The sequence below is a fragment of the Trematomus bernacchii genome, unplaced genomic scaffold (assembly GCF_902827165.1).
Source record: "Trematomus bernacchii unplaced genomic scaffold, fTreBer1.1, whole genome shotgun sequence".
Lineage (NCBI taxonomy): Eukaryota > Metazoa > Chordata > Actinopteri > Perciformes > Nototheniidae > Trematomus > Trematomus bernacchii.
The window spans coordinates 2,492,130-2,505,857 of record NW_022987469.1 but is presented as its reverse complement, the minus strand read 5'-3'; the positions used below and the strand labels follow the sequence as shown (position 1 = coordinate 2,505,857).

Below are 13,728 nucleotides of genomic sequence, written 5' to 3'. Positions count from 1 at the left end.
CGGGACTTAGAAGGTGTGACCTGTCACTTTTTTATGCATACTAATGAGATTGAAGCGGGATATGTAATACTACTTCTGTTATTCCTCATTTTAAAGCCGATATTCCGTGGGGTCGGGGGGCTCGGATCCTTGTCACCTTTTTCATACCTGATGAGTTTGCATCCCTGATCTATTCTACCCAAGATTTGTACTGCTCAAGGGACTGACATTGAGAGCAGGGTTCGTACGGGTGCTGGAAATCCTTGAAAATGCTTGAAATTGTACGAGGTGTTTTCAAGGTTTGAAAAGTGCTTGAATTTTGGGAATGGTGCTTGAATTTGGGATAAAGTGCTTGAAATTGTAAATGCTTTACTTAGCTTTTTAGATTAAAAGAAAATAAAGAAGTCGGAGCGCGCTTAATTGCTTCGCTTTTACATAAAACAGCTCGGCTCCAGCCTTCCCGCGCTATGCGCGTGACCGGCAAGTGTTTTTGTAACGTATGACCTGGGCATTCTGATGAGTGATAGATGACAGTATGCCAGGAGGTTGCAGTTTCAACGAGCGTTGGCTATCAGAAGACAAATACAAGCCATGGCTAAGACGAGGGTCAATCCCACGAGTAGCCTCCTGCAAAGTTTGCAAAAAATAACGATGGGAGAGTATGCGCTGACGAGCCACATGAAAGGTACGCCGTAGTAGAGCATTTTAGATTAGGCTAACGTTGCATGTTACGTTTGTTTAAGCTAACGTTAGCAAGCTGAATAGCGAACTCGATGAGGGATAATAATAATTGCAGGGGACAATCATTTCAGAGGAGCGTACCTATGTTATGTGCGTTACAGTCGCCATCCTGTGGTGTTCAGAGGATGAAGCACTCACTGTTGTAATTCAACCCAGTCTCACGGCATTTCGTGTTATAGTCACGAAATATAATCTATTGATTCGACACAGATTTTAAAAGCAATGTATTTCTACTGGTAGTATGTTTCGTGCCTAAACCAAATGTGACTTGCTCTATTGAAATCAGTCACATTGACCCGAAGACACATTTTCGTTTGTATTACTGGTCTGGGGGAAGCTCGCGAGTGTGTGTGTGTTTGTGTATTTTTTCGTTTGTGTGTATTGTGTTTGTGTACCGGGGAAACACTCACAAGAAACACCGGCTGTTGTTATGCTTGCTGTGACGTTAAATTACTCCGTTCTCTGCTTCAAAGTTGTATTTATCATCTGAATTTGCGGAAACAAGTTTAACCCTTGTGCCCTCCTCGGGCATTTTTGTACATTTTTCCTGACTTTTTTTTTGGATTTGGTGTTCATTTCAGCTGTGTTACAGCTTTTGGCATGGATTTTTGCAAGAAGTCTTCTTTTGAGTCAAATTTTTGAAATCCAATGTCGTTTACTCTTACATGTTTTGTATACTCTCGTGATGCATTTTGCACCCTCTGGACCCCTTCGTGGCAAAAATGTACACGCTCATAGAAACTGCTATTAAATCATCATACATCAATATTTTATTAAACTTTTTTTTCCATGAATCACTTGAATAACTTCTAACGTGCTCAAAACTACCAAACATCCAATAATTTTCAGGATTTTAACCCTTTAAATGCCTGTTTCATTATTTGAATTATTTAATTTCTCTTAAAAAAAAACACAAAAAATGAATTTCTTTCAATATAATAATTAGTAGAGGGATGAAACTTTGGTGGTTATTAGAGTCTGGGATGTGTCAAAGATTAGCAACAAAATTGATTTGACTGCATTATTATTTTTTACGTAGTGTCAGATACTACCTCTGGACACCTTCGTGGCAAAAATGTACACGCCCAAAACAACTGCTATTAAATCATCATACATCAATATCTTTTTCTACTTTTTTTTCATGAATCACATATACAACTTCTCACGTACTCCAAACTACCAAACATTCAATCATTGGCAGGATTTTAACCCATTAAATGCCTGTTTAATTATTTTAATTATTTCATTTCTCTCAAAAATGCCTCATTGACTTCCATTCAGACCACATTTGTTGATCTCACTGCCATTGCAGTATAAAACCATGCATTTTGTAATGTCAGCATTTCATTTAGAAGAAAAGTAGTGATATTTGATATTTCTACTCTATTCCAACAGATTACACAAGTTTCCGTGTAGGCCGATGCATTACATTCTTACATTTTTGCCAGTTATAGAGCCGTGTGACTACCAGGGGGCCCCGAGAGTGGTGTGTGTGTGTGTGTGTGTATGTATGTATATGTATGTGTGTGTGTGCGTGTGTGTGTGTGTGTGTATATGTATGTGCGTGTGTGTGTGTGTACATGTGCGTGTGTTTGTGTGTGTGTGTGTGTGTGTGTGTGTCATTTCCAGCAGCAGACTAGCAGGTCCTGCAGCATGTGACCTGGTGCTCTCAGGTGATAGAACAACAATTTTTTAGGCCTGTGCACAACCAGCACACGTCTCCTCCCTCTCCGTGTGTGTGTGTGTGAGAATCTGTAAGCATGCACAGATCATTTCATGGGAAAAAAAGGCCATCTTTTGAGGGATGTGTTTGATGTGTCTTTGAAGAGCTGCTTGATTACTCAAAAACAAAAAACAACTGTTAGTGTGTTTATGCACCTGGCTGCCAAAGATAAAAATGCAGTTTGACCAAGGGCTTATTTCATTAGTGAGCAGAGAAGGAGAAAGACCTGGAGCAAAGAGAAGGAACTCAAATGAAGAAGCTTTTCAGTGCAGAAGAGACTTCAGAAATAATCTTGCAGCCTTCTTCTGCCAGCGAGCTGCAGGACTCATCTGAAGAAGACACAAGGTTCGAGCTGGGGTCTGACACTGAATGCTCTCTGGAGTCCAGCATTTCTTTGAGTTCCTCTGACCCTTCATCTGAAAGTGGAGAGGACACTGAGGGTCCGGCCCACCATCCACCACCACGGAGGGGTTTCTTCTCACAATCTGTGAGGACACCCTGGTTTTCCCCAGCTCCTGGGAGAAAGACCTCCGTTCTTCTCTGTCCCCTCACTGTGGGCCGGACCCTCAGTGTCCTCTCCACTTTCAGATGAAGGGTCAGAGGAACTCAAAGAAATGCTGGACTCCAGAGAGCATTCAGTGTCAGACCCCAGCTCGAACCTTGTGTCTTCTTCAGATGAGTCCTGCAGCTCGCTGGCAGAAGAAGGCTGCAAGATTATTTCTGAAGTCTCTTCTGCACTGAAAAGCTTCTTCATTTGAGTTCCTTCTCTTTGCTCCAGGTCTTTCTCCTTCTCTGCTCACTAATGAAATAAGCCCTTGGTCAAACTGCATGTTTATCTTTGGCAGCCAGGTGCATAAACACACTAACAGTTGTTTTTTGTTTTTGAGTAATCAAGCAGCTCTTCAAAGACACATCAAACACATCCCTCAAAAGATGGCCTTTTGTTCCCATGAAATGATCTGTGCATGCTTACAGATTCTCACACACACACACACACACACACACACACACACACACACACACACACACACACACACACACACACACACACACACACACACACACACACACACACACACGGAGAGGGAGGAGAGGTGTGTGCTGGTTGTGCACAGGCCTAAAAAAATGTTGTTCTATCACCTGAGAGCACCAGGTCACATGCTGCAGGACCTGCTAGTCTGCTGCTGGAAATGACACACACACACACACACGCACATATACACACGCACACGCACACGCACACACATACATATACATACACACACACACACACACACCACTCTCGGGGCCCCCTGGTAGTCACACGGCTCCATAATATAACTGGCAAAGATGTAAGAATTTAATGCATCGGCCTACAGTGGGAAAATGGTTTAATCTGTTGGAATAGAGTAGAAATATCAAATATATCAAAAAAAATATCACTACTTTTCTTCTAAATGAAATGCTGACATTACAAAATGCATGGTTTTATACTGCAATGGCAATGAGATCAACAAATGTGGTCTGAATGGAAGTCAATGAGGCATTTTTGAGATAAATGAAATAATGAAAATAATGAAACAGGCGTTTAAAGGGTTAAAATCAAAACCGAAAATGGTAGTTTTGAGTACGTTAGAAGTTGTTTATGTGATTCATGAAAAAAAAGTAGAAAAAGATATTGATATATGATGATTTAATAGAAGTTATTATGGGCGTGTACATTTTTGCCACGAAGGTGTCCAGAGGTAGTATCTGATACTACGTAAAAAATAATAATGCAGTCAAATCAATTTTGTTGCTAATCTTTGACACATCCAAGACTCTAATAACCACCAAAGTTCCATCCCTCTACTAATTATTATATTGAAAGAAATTCATTTTTTGTGTTTTTTTGTAATAAATAATGAAATAATTCAAATAATTAAACAGGCATTTAAAGGGTTAAAATCCAGAAAAGTATTGAATGTTTGCTAGTTCTGAGTATGTTATAAGTTGTTTATGTGATTCATGAAACAAAAAGTAGAAAGAAATATTGATATATGATGATTTAATAGAAGTTATTATGGGCGTGTACATTTTTGCCACGAAGGTGTCCAGAGGTAGTATCTGACACTACGTACAAAATAATAATGCAGTGAAATCAATTTTGTTGCTAATCTTTGACACATCCAAGATTCTAGTAACCACCAAAGTTCCATCCCTCTACTAATTATTATATTGAAAAATAATTATGTTTTGTGTTTTTTCGTAAGAAAAAATGAAATAATTCAAATAATTAAACAGGCATTTAAAGGGTTAAAATCCTGCCAATGACTGAATGTTTGGTAGTTTTGAATACGTTAGAAGTTGTATATGTGATTCATGAAAAAAAAAGTAGAAAAAGATATTGATGTATGATGATTTAATAGCAGTTATTATGGGCGTGTACATTTTTGCCACGAAGGTGTCCAGAGGTAGTATCTGATACTACGTAAAAAATAATAATGCAGTCAAATCAATTTTGTTGCTAATCTTTGACACATCCCAGACTCTAATAACCACCAAAGTTCCATCCCTCTACTAATTATTATATTGAAAAAAATTCATTTTTTGTGTTTTTTGTCATAAATAATGAAATAATTCAAATAATTAAACAGGCATTTAAAGGGTTAAAATCCAGAAAATTATTGAATGTTTGGTAGTTTTGAGTACGTTATAAGTTGTTTAAGTGATTCATGAAAAAAAAAGTAGAAAGAAATGTTGATGTATGATGATTTAGTAGCAGTTATTATGGGCGTGTACATTTTTGCCACGAAGGGGTCGAAAGGTTGAAAATTCGAGGAGGGCACAAGGGTTAATATTCTGAAAGCCAATGCTTTGTTTATTTGAAAACAAACTGTCCCGGACTAGAGATGGGCGAGTCTTGATTCATCCGGATCATTAACCCGGATCCTAGAAATGAGCTGGTCGTGACGAGTCTCCCCTCTCCATTAACCCGAGTCCTTTGAGTCGCACACTTGGTGTGACGTACAAATTAAAACTATAAATTGCGTCAGTCGCTACTCTCTTTATAACATGTAAAATCACATTACAACGTACCCGTCCATCTGCCTACCCTTTAGCAAGTAGGATAGCTGCCAGAAGTTATCGTTTGGGTCAGGGGAGGGGACGCGGATCAGTGAAACTTCCTGCAGACTCGTGGGGACTCAGAGGAGCCGACGGCTCCTAACCGTAATAGCATAGCAGATCCAGAGATCCATACTCGTCATGTGCACGAGCATAGCCCCTCCTCCAGCACCCGCCCCCGCGGCTATATTATGCACGAGTCAACAGCAGACTCAGAGATTCGCAAATCCTGACTCATTGTGCAAAACATAGCAGACTCGTGCGGACTCAGAACCGTAACCGTATAGCAGCAGATCCAGAGATCCAGCAGACTCGTCATCATGCACGATTCAACAGCACTCAGATTCGCTAAATTGCAAAATGACCCTTTTTTTTGTGATCAATATGTTTTATTAAAGCAAAAGACACCACTTTACACACATTTAACACATACAAACACCAGTATTGCAATGATTACGCAGTCCATGAGAAAATATGGGGGGCATATGAATAGATATAATGATATGTTTAATAATAATAATAATTGTATAATTAAGACATTTTATATATTCTAACTGTTTTGCAATCATTTGTCATTGTTTGTTTCTTTTTGTGTGCTATGTTCAAAATAAACGTTTTGCCAAGTAAGAAATGCAGCTATTACACGCAGGAGACTGTTGCACAACATGACAATTTTGTTAGAAGTCTACACTGAAACTTCATTTAGAGCCAGAAACATAATGGACTTAATCAAAATCGCGGGATCCGTGAATCCAGGTCAATGATCGAGAGAGACCAGTAGCCTACGAGTTAGTCAGCGGAACTTCACAGACTCAGATTCGCAAATCCTTACTCACTGTGCAAAACATATGGGCATAGATATGTCTCATAATTATTTGTGTGAACATAAAAATTATTTGTGTGTAAATATGTGATTTGGAAATGTAAAACACCATCCACAAATGCATTTAAAAGATTTGCAAACTCACAAATAAATTTGCAAATGTAAAACGGATCTGCAAATACGCTAAATATGTTCACAAATAAAAAAAATATCTGTGAATATCTCTTTAACATTTACAACTTTCGATCAGGCATTTGTGAATCCATTTTGTATTTGTCGACCAAAAATGCGCTTGTGGATCTCAACTCTCTGCTCGTGGATCTCAAATCTCTGCTTGTGGATCGTCTTTTTACACACACGGAATTTTGAGACAAACTTTCCTCTGGTCTCAGCTAAAATCTACTCGTGTAACTCGGTTATTTTCGGAAGCCACGTGATGGCCTGCTGATGACGACATTTCCGCATGATTTCAAAGTAAGAGCATGATGGCTTGTTTAATGCTCTGTTTTTTTATTATAATGAACAGCGAAACGTTAGATGCATTCTTTATCACCATCATCATCATCATGTTATAGTGATACAGTTAGTTTGTGTTAGTTTATTGGTTCAATACAGCATATATCGAGCACTTTCGTAGGCATTGATGTTGAAGTACAGGCTACGCCACTTCGGGTCCCGGGGGAGCAGCTGGCAGCGAAGCAGCCCAGAGGAAACTCGTTCTTCATTGTTTTTTGTGTATTCAGTCAAAGTTACAAAGCACTTCACATTTTATTAATCAGCCTAATTTTACCTTACCAGTGCAGTAATAAAGTAATCTGTAGAAAAGCACCGTATTTAGGTCAGCCTTCATAGTAAGGCTACATTAAATGTTATAATATTCATCGTGTCCTTTCTACTGTATATGCATATATTCCTGTCTATTGCTTTCATTTGTATTTCATGTTATTATGTTTATACTTGTTTCCACACATTTCACAATTTGGGATGAATGAAGTATCTATCTATGATATCTATCTATCTATCTATCTATCTGTCTATCTGTCTATCTGTCTGTCTGTCTGTCTGTCTATATCTATCTATCTATCGGGTTGAGAGGTGCCTCTTCTTCCCTTTACAAGCTTCAAAAATGTATTTATCATGAGATTTTGGCAATAACAGTTTCATATTCTGAAAGCCAAGACTTTGTTTATTTAAAATCAAACAAAACACCCGAACCCTGAAAAACTAGTTTTTTTACACAAATCCACGTTTATTTTTTAAATGAGCCGTTGCGACTTTTGACTGATTTCGATAGAGCGGGTCACAAATAATAACTATTAGAAGGAAAAAAATATATACAGATTTCAGTATTCTGAGGCTCTGAGCCCCATTTATTTTCCTCACAGACGGCAAAAAAAGCCCGACATTATACGATTTAAAATAAAAACAATAATCGTGGCTTGATATTGAGTAAGAACATGTTTTTATGAACCACACAGGGTCTTGGAAGACCGGACAAAAAGACGCAGGCACGAAACACACTACCAATAGAAATACATTGCTTTTAAAATCATTCTGTGTGACACGAAAAAAAAAGGGGAAAATCGTGTTGGTGAACACGAATCAATAGATCACATTTATTTCGTGAAAATATAGTTAAAGTAGCGACAGTAAAAGTAGTGATTGTGCAGATTGGTCCATTTCAGAATAATATATATGATGTGTTTTATAATGATTGATCATGAAAGTGTTCTCAAAGCTGGTAAAGGTGCAGCTAGTTTGAATGACTTTGTATACTGCAGGGTAGCTTGTGAATTTACTCCAGGTGGAACTAAAGTCTGATTTAACACTTGATTATATTTCACATCATTCATCCAGATCTGTGAAGTAACTAAAGGTATTAAATACATGTAGTGGAGTCAAAGTACACCATTTACCTCTGACTTGTGTTTACTGCCAACCTAAAAGTACCTCAAAAATAGTAATCAATAATGTATTGAAAAGTTATTTGGCTGATTGTTTTATATTGGCTCAGCCAGGTTATATGGGATGCCCAGTCTACGTACAGATGGGTCACTCATTTTGAAATATTAAACTTAGTTTTCTTTCCTTTAATTTTTCATCCTCATGTAGAATGCTATTATGAAACACACATTTGGTTGTTTATAGCATAAAGAACATCTGATTTAATGTGAGGTAGGGAAATAATCATTTGAGTATAAGTATGTGTATATAAATAATTTACAACAGCTGTAAGATGCTTGAAAAGCTTGAAAATGCACCTTGAAAATGCTTGAAAAGTGCTTGAATTTGACTTTGGAAAAGGTGTAAGAACCCTGTGAGAGGGTCACTACTTACAAATATCTGGGATTTCTTATTGAACATAACTTGTCTTTCAAGTTACACACGGAAAATGTTGTTTCAAAGCTAAAAATAAAATTAGGTTTCTTTTACAGAAATAAATCCTGTTTCTCTTTTCAGACAAGGAAACATTTGATATCTGCAACGTTTTTACCTGTATTAGATTATGGTGATCTGCTATACATGAATGCCTCTGACCAGTGCCTAAAGAGCTTGGATACTGTGTACCATTGTGCATTACGATTTATTACTGGATGTGGATATCGAGTACACCATTGCACTTTATATGCTGCTGCTAATTGGCCGTCTTTGTCTGCTCGCAGACTTTCCCATTGGTTGGGTTTTATTTATAAATCTCTGCTTGGGTTGGTTCCCTCCTACATTTGCACATTATGTGTCAAAGAGAAAGTCTATATGGCCTGCGCTCCCAAGATTTGATTCAGATGCTGGTTCCTACAGTGAGAACAAAACTGGGTAAAACAGCTTTTAAATATGCTGCCCCCACAGCTTGGAACAGAAGGAGCTGAAACTCTCAGATGTAATCACTATGGGGGAATTCAGGTCCATCTTAAAGGACAGAGAACATGACACCATTGGTAGATGTGAGTGCTCGTATATCCTAAAATCGTTTAAAATGTTGCCAGATTTTAATGATTTTTAATAGTTTGTTTTATTTCGCATATTGACTGGCTAATGTGCCATTTTATTTGTTTTTTACAGCTGTATTTGTCTGCCTGTCTTGTCTGTGTTTTATCTGTTGTAACTTCGTTCATGCTGCCCTTCTTGGCCAGGTCACTCTTGGAAAAGAGATTTTAATCTCAATGAGTCTTTTTACCTGGTTAAATAAAAGGATATATATTGGATTATTCAACTTTGCAATGTGTTTGGGTCAATACCAAAGTGATGCTAGAGAATTAGGTCGTGCTCTGTGAAGATCTATCAGCCAGTGCAAACTTTTTTTTATTATGTTTTTCTACATAACCACATATTGGTATGAAAAAGATTGTATATTTACAGTATTTACACATCGCATAACATTTCAACAAACATTCCTCTCATTGCAGATCACTTACACCCACCAGCCAGCAGGCGGCGCTACACAGCAGCTCACCACAGGCAGGAAGCCCTTCAACACCATGAAGCCTTCACATGCTTTCATAGTCCCATTTCAACCTCAAAGGTCAATACTATTTACTACTATATATGCGAATAGATGGACCCTTTAGAGAGCAGTGTAGTTTGTCTGTTGCTGTCCAGGAGCAAAAGAAGCATAGAGTTATGTGACACACATAATGAGTGTTTTTTATTTATTTAAGGGCTCATTTTGGGTTTTCATATCTTGTAACCCTGACTACTTTATATCTACCTGCAGACCACAAAGAATACTCCAGAGAGGAATATGTACAATATGTCTGTTTTGCTTCTACAACTCTACACTACTGTCTATGACTTACAGTTGTTCATGTTCTAACAGATTAGTTTTCTTGTTTGTTTTTTGTGGACTTCACTTCACTGATTGATATAGGTTGCCCTATCAAAAGGTCTCGACTGATCCATGAAGGCTCTCATTGGGGGGTCTCTCATGTGTTTTCAATCCATAAAGGTAAACCAAAACTAAACACATTTCCCACTGCACTTGAAGGCATCAATAATAAGCAGCACAGAATGGAAGGCAGTTCAGACAGAAGTGCATACAAAGCTTCTGACGTGTTGCACCTCTCAGCAGCAGTTTCCTAATAAATATCTCGAGTCCTTGGGCCCAACCCCTTGCTTCAGGAGGCGTGCAGCCGGTTGGCCATACTGCGCTGGCTCAGTCTGTGAGACTGGACCAGGTTCATACTTTGGGTCGCAGCCCCATTTTCATGCACCAGCTCCTCATCCTCCTCCTCTTGCCCCCCCATACTGCATTGCCTCTCAGCCTCCATAGTTCTCTGCTCCCGGGCCAACATGAGTACCATCTCGGCGTCCATGGTCTCACCAGAGGAAAAGGGCTGACACACGGTCTCCAGCAGGCCAATGACTGTCCCCAGCACTGCCAACACTGAACCCAGCAGGTAGACCTTCAGCAGACCCCGGCTGGGTCTCTGAGACAGAATCTCTCTGGCGAAGGGGATCAACTCCTGCATGCTTCCCATTTACAACGGTGAGGCACAATGGTGGGCTGAGCGTAATGCAGACCTGGAAACAATTAATGATTTTAGAGGTTATCAGCTGTTTTCAGATAAACAATGTCTTTCATAATCCTTTTGAATTCCACATCATTCACAACTGATGAGATTTTTAAAATGTGATTGTCTTTCCAGCGGTTAGACAGTGTATACTCTTTCATGTATATACACATGATATAACATATATTTAAATGTCATCTACAGTTAATTAAGTTGAAAATAGAAATTCAACACAATGTACAGTAGGGTATAGCAATGTAGGCAATTGATGACTTTTGCAAACACAGTGACGTTTGTTTCCATTTATGCATTTCACACACAGCACACACACTAGTACTGAATATTAATGTTTTAAAAAAACATAAAAACTTACTGTGATTTAGTCTGGTGTTTGTTCTAGTTACTGGTTGACCCTACTGAGCTCCAGTTTGTGGCAGAACACATCTTCATTGGACACTGTCCTCATTTATAGCCCCACTCCCCCCACCCGCACAGTGTCACACAGCTGCTGAATATTCATGGTGGACTGTCAATGGAAATAAAAAAGATTTGAGAAACTTTGACCCAGGTCTGCGTTGGCTTATTGCAGTCGTCACTGTCACTGGTGCTATGAGTAATATTCCATTATAGTAGGGTTTACAATGGAGTGACTGCTGTGTTATGAGTTTCATTCAAAATGTCAGAATGAACAGTGTGTGAATATTGTATCTGTTTATCTTGTGAAGATAATGAGGACAAACCGGTACCATGCCGAATGTAAAGTACTGTACCATACCATGTACAGTATCATACCAACATGTTATATGTTGAAAATTACAAGCAAGGGAAAAACAACCACAACTCGACCACTTGACAACAATGTTATACTGATACTTCCCGGGTTAGTATGTCTGTAACAGATTTGAAGACTCTAGACAAATAAGAACAATGTTGTGACATTGTTCTTTTCATACTGAATATGACAGACAGTAAGAGAAAAATAAAGACCTTTTTCAACTTTAAAGCATGTAAACATGTCACAGTAGAGGCACAGGATATTAATATGAACCTAAAAAAGGGCATACTAGTGAACCTTTAAAGTTCCTAGTCTAACTAACGTCATTATTTCACCCTCAGAAAACTGATGCGACAACTAAAACTGAAACCGTTTGGCAGTGTAACAGCTAATAGGGGTCCCCTTTAAATATACTGTGAAGTGTGTACATAGCACATTTATTGATTCTAGTTAGATGTTTGCGTGAATAAGTCAAAATCCATGAATACATCAAAAGACCAAAAAAAGCAAAGGTAACAACAATGAACATGATGTTTCTCAGGTGTTGTTAGGTTAGTGTGCACTGCTAGGCTGAAACCATACAGGTGATCAGGGCTTTCCATCAAGCTGATGGGAGTCCGTGGGTGTTTCTCAATCACGAGTAAAGCTGCTTCAGAGCCACTATTTCAAGCATACTACGTCATCGAGTGCCGCCGAAGTACTGTTCCAATCTCCAGCATACTTGGAAATCTACCGAGCCCGGCGTACTCCGTTTGGAGAAATATCGAGTCTGCACATGAGTAGACTTCGCGGTCTTAAAATCCCCACAATGCTTTGCGCACGGACCAATTTCCCCAAATCTGTGGCGGAAGATGTAAGGCGGGGCCTCTCATATGACGCACACCTGCACACTTGCTAGCGTGTTCCACACTTCGTTTTCCGAATGCCAGGAAATATTCTTGACTCGCTTCTGAAGCAAGATGCTCGGTAGACATGTGCTACCAAGCAAGCGTACTCGCGATTGAGAAACACCCTGTGTGGATCTTCCACATCAACAGTCTCCAAATCAGGGGAAAGGTTGTGTAAATCGAGTCCTCTGCAGCATTTCAGCTGCTGTGACCTGTGGACAGAGTGGAACCAAAGAGAGGAGCACACAGAGTGGGTGTTTCTCAATCGCGAGTACGCTTGCTTGGTAGCACATGTTTGCCGAGCATCTTGCTTCAGAAGCGAGGCAAGAATACTTCCTGGCATTCGGAAAACGAAGAGTGGAACACGCTAGCAAGTGTGCAGGTGTGCGTCATATGAGAGGCCCTGCCTTATATTTTCCGCCACAGATTTGGGGAAATTGGTCCGTGCGCAAAGCATTGTGTGGATTTTAAGACCGCTGAGTCTACTCATGTGCAGCCTCGAAATTTCTCGCTACGAAGTACGCCGGGCTCGGTAGAATTCCAAGTATGCTGGACATTGGAACAGTACTTCGGCGGCACTCGATGATGTAGTATGCTTGAAATAGTGGCTCTGAAGCAGCTTTACTCGCGATTGAGAAACACCCAGTGGAACCAAAGAGAGGAGCACACACAGGCCCAATTCCAAACCACACCCTACCCACTCCCCCTCCGTGATGGAGTGAACTCCGTCTGTAGTCACACTCAGCTTAAAGAGGCTCCCTTCTTCCAGACGGAGGGTGTAAAAACAGCGGCAAGCTTTGGGACAAACTTCCCTCTCTCCAGCTGAAACAGGAAATGCCATAATTTTTCGTAACAACGGTTTCAAATCAGCATCTCTTGGATTAAAAATAACAAAAATAAAACCCTAAAAATCTTTTATGGCATATCTTTTTTGTAAACATATTTTTGTTTTAAAATCTGATGTTTACAAATGATTGTAGAGCCCATTGTTCAAACTTTGGTGCTCCTGGCCCTCACTTGAATCTTTGGTTTACAATAGAGTGCCACAGTGACCCGTCCTAAATCCCGGAAGTAAGCTGCGCATGGGTTCCTTCGACAAAAAAGCAATGCAATTTCTGCATAGGATTTTGGAAAATAGCTGGAAATAAGGTCTGTGGTTGACACACATTTAAGAGACGGATCACGTTTTGTTCAGTCGGATAATCTCC

The 13,728-nt window shown here is 39.5% G+C and overlaps 1 protein-coding gene across 1 annotated transcript; it reads right to left on the bottom strand.

Annotated features, from left to right (window-relative positions):
- Positions 1-8,699: 8,699 nt before the first annotated feature.
- LOC117493209 (G0/G1 switch protein 2-like) lies at positions 8,700-11,342 on the bottom strand. The gene is made up of 2 exons (XM_034143667.1): positions 11,232-11,342; positions 8,700-10,868 (listed from the first exon to the last, which is right to left on the bottom strand). The coding sequence occupies exon 2, from the start codon at positions 10,823-10,825 to the stop codon at positions 10,463-10,465; it is 363 nt and encodes a 120-aa protein (XP_033999558.1). The 5' UTR covers positions 10,826-10,868; positions 11,232-11,342; the 3' UTR covers positions 8,700-10,462.
- Between the last annotated feature and the right edge of the window lie 2,386 nt (positions 11,343-13,728).

What these genes read in the sequence shown, in the direction of transcription:
- LOC117493209 (XM_034143667.1), bottom strand. Translation starts at nt 10,825, where the DNA reads ATGGGAAGCATGCAGGAGTTGATCCCCTTCGCCAGAGAGATTCTGTCT.